The sequence below is a fragment of the Spermophilus citellus genome, assembly GCF_964194105.1.
Source record: "Spermophilus citellus genome assembly, chromosome: 16".
NCBI classification, from domain to species: domain Eukaryota; kingdom Metazoa; phylum Chordata; class Mammalia; order Rodentia; family Sciuridae; genus Spermophilus; species Spermophilus citellus.
The window spans coordinates 9752441-9754441 of record NC_138196.1 but is presented as its reverse complement, the minus strand read 5'-3'; the positions used below and the strand labels follow the sequence as shown (position 1 = coordinate 9754441).

Genomic DNA, 2001 nt, shown 5'->3' with positions numbered 1-2001 from the left:
GAAAGGGGATGGGGCAGAGTGGAAGTACATGAATAAGTGGAAGTACATGATCTTATAAATATAGGGCCTGGGGCTGTGTGACTTGCTTATTGGATATATGAAGTGTAAGGTTGGAAGAGGTGGCAAAGTAAGCCAGTCTTTTCACCCACTTCAGAGTTAACTGAGTCAAACATGCTGAGCCCCTTCTACAATGGAACCCAACAGATAGGAATATATATTCTTAAAGCTAATCTGTACCAGATACCAGAATGTGTTCTGAACTAGAGTGTAAACATGCAATCTAATTGAATTGTTAATAAATCTGTGCTTCCCCAAGTCCTCCAGAAATTCAGCAGCTCTTAAAAAGGGCCCCTGTCTTTCTCATTTGTGTCTTTCTGCAGGAAACTTGACTCCTCATTTGAGGGATCCTGTCACAGGAATGTGTGAGTCCTTGGATAAATTTGGCTTGGTGACAGCAGTATGCTTTTACCAGAGACACTGCCACTTCCTCAGTGCTCCTTTTCTACCCTGACCTAAGTTTCTCAGTGTTAACCCCTGTAGCAAGTGAGAAGATTTGCCCTTTTCATACTTCTCTGCTACTTGGGACTCTCTTTCCCTTCTTTTGCCCCTTTTAGGAGGAACTGGGGCTGAGGTGCTGACAGCCAGGGCTGCAAAGAAAATGGGGACTTTAGAAGCAGCACTCCTGGCAGTACGATCTTAATTCCTGTTGGGTTCTTACCTAAATTTGTTGCTGTTGGCAGAATTTCTAGAAGCTTCTGGGGGATTTAACTAGCTCCATGGAGCTCCATTACCTTTCTAAGAAGAGCAGCCAGGCAGACCTGTGCGATGCCATGGACCATAATTCAGGAGGGCTTCCTGGTGACCCTGTAGATGTAGCAGCCATCAGGGCTGCTCTTTGCTGTCAAAAACACTGTACATCTACACCAAGATTATCTGGGATGGAAGGGTCTAGACTTAGCCCTTCTCCAGCATCCCCTTCCTCCTGTCTGCAAGACAGTGTTATTCAGCCAAACTTCTTCCCACCAGGACCCCTTGACTCAGGGAACACCCAAATAACAGCAGAACGGAAAGTCTGCAACTGCTGCAGCCAAGAATTAGAAACATCTTTTACTTATGTGGATGAGAATGTCAACTTGGAGCAGCGGAACCGGAGGTCCCCTTTAGCAAAAGGCAGTAATCATCCTGAAGACGTTGGCTGGGGAAATCCAAGTGAATGGTCTCATGAGGCTGCCATATCCTTGATCTCCGAAGATGAAGATGACACCAGTTCAGAAGTCACATCTTCAGGGAAGTCAATTGACTATGGTTTCATCAGCGCCATCTTGTTCTTGGTTACCGGCATTTTGCTGGTGATCATTTCTTACATTGTCCCACGAGAGGTGACAGTGGATCCCAACAGCGTGGCAGCCAGGGAGATGGAACGTCTAGAGAAGGAGAGTGCAAGGCTGGGGGCTCATCTGGACCGCTGTGTGATTGCTGGGCTCTGCCTCCTCACGCTTGGGGGGGTTGTTCTGTCTTGTTTGTTAATGATGTCTATGTGGAAGGGGGAGCTCTATCGTCAAAACAGATTTGCATCTTCCAAAGAATCTGCAAAACTCTATGGTTCTTTCAACTTCAGGATGAAAACCAGCACTAATGAAAACACCCTGGAGCTGTCCTTGGTAGAAGAAGATGCTCTCACTGTGTAGAGTTAATTGTGATTATGGATTTCTTGAGATTGCCTTGACATTTTATAAGAAAAAAAAAATGTGTTTTTTTCCTCCTCAAAATTAACAGTGCAATTTATTTGCCAGCCAGAAAAGTTTATTTCTCAAACCAATAGTCAGTGAGTGTTTTGCATTGCTTCTATTTAGAAGAAAAACCATGTAAATTGCTTAAGAAACCACAACCAGCTACACCTATCTTTCTGAGAGCTGTAAACTAATCTTTAATGGCTATGAACTTCTACTTCTATAGCAAAATGCTTCTAATGACCCAATATACAAATGATTTCTTTTACAC

The 2001-nt window shown here is 44.0% G+C and overlaps 1 protein-coding gene across 1 annotated transcript; it reads left to right on the top strand.

Annotated features, from left to right (window-relative positions):
- Positions 1 to 776: 776 nt before the first annotated feature.
- LOC308635237 (transmembrane protein 74-like) lies at positions 777 to 1688 on the top strand (the record flags this gene model as incomplete). Its single annotated transcript, XM_081269572.1, has 1 exon — positions 777 to 1688. One exon carries the CDS (start codon positions 777 to 779, stop codon positions 1686 to 1688), a length of 912 nt encoding a protein of 303 aa, XP_081125698.1.
- Between the last annotated feature and the right edge of the window lie 313 nt (positions 1689 to 2001).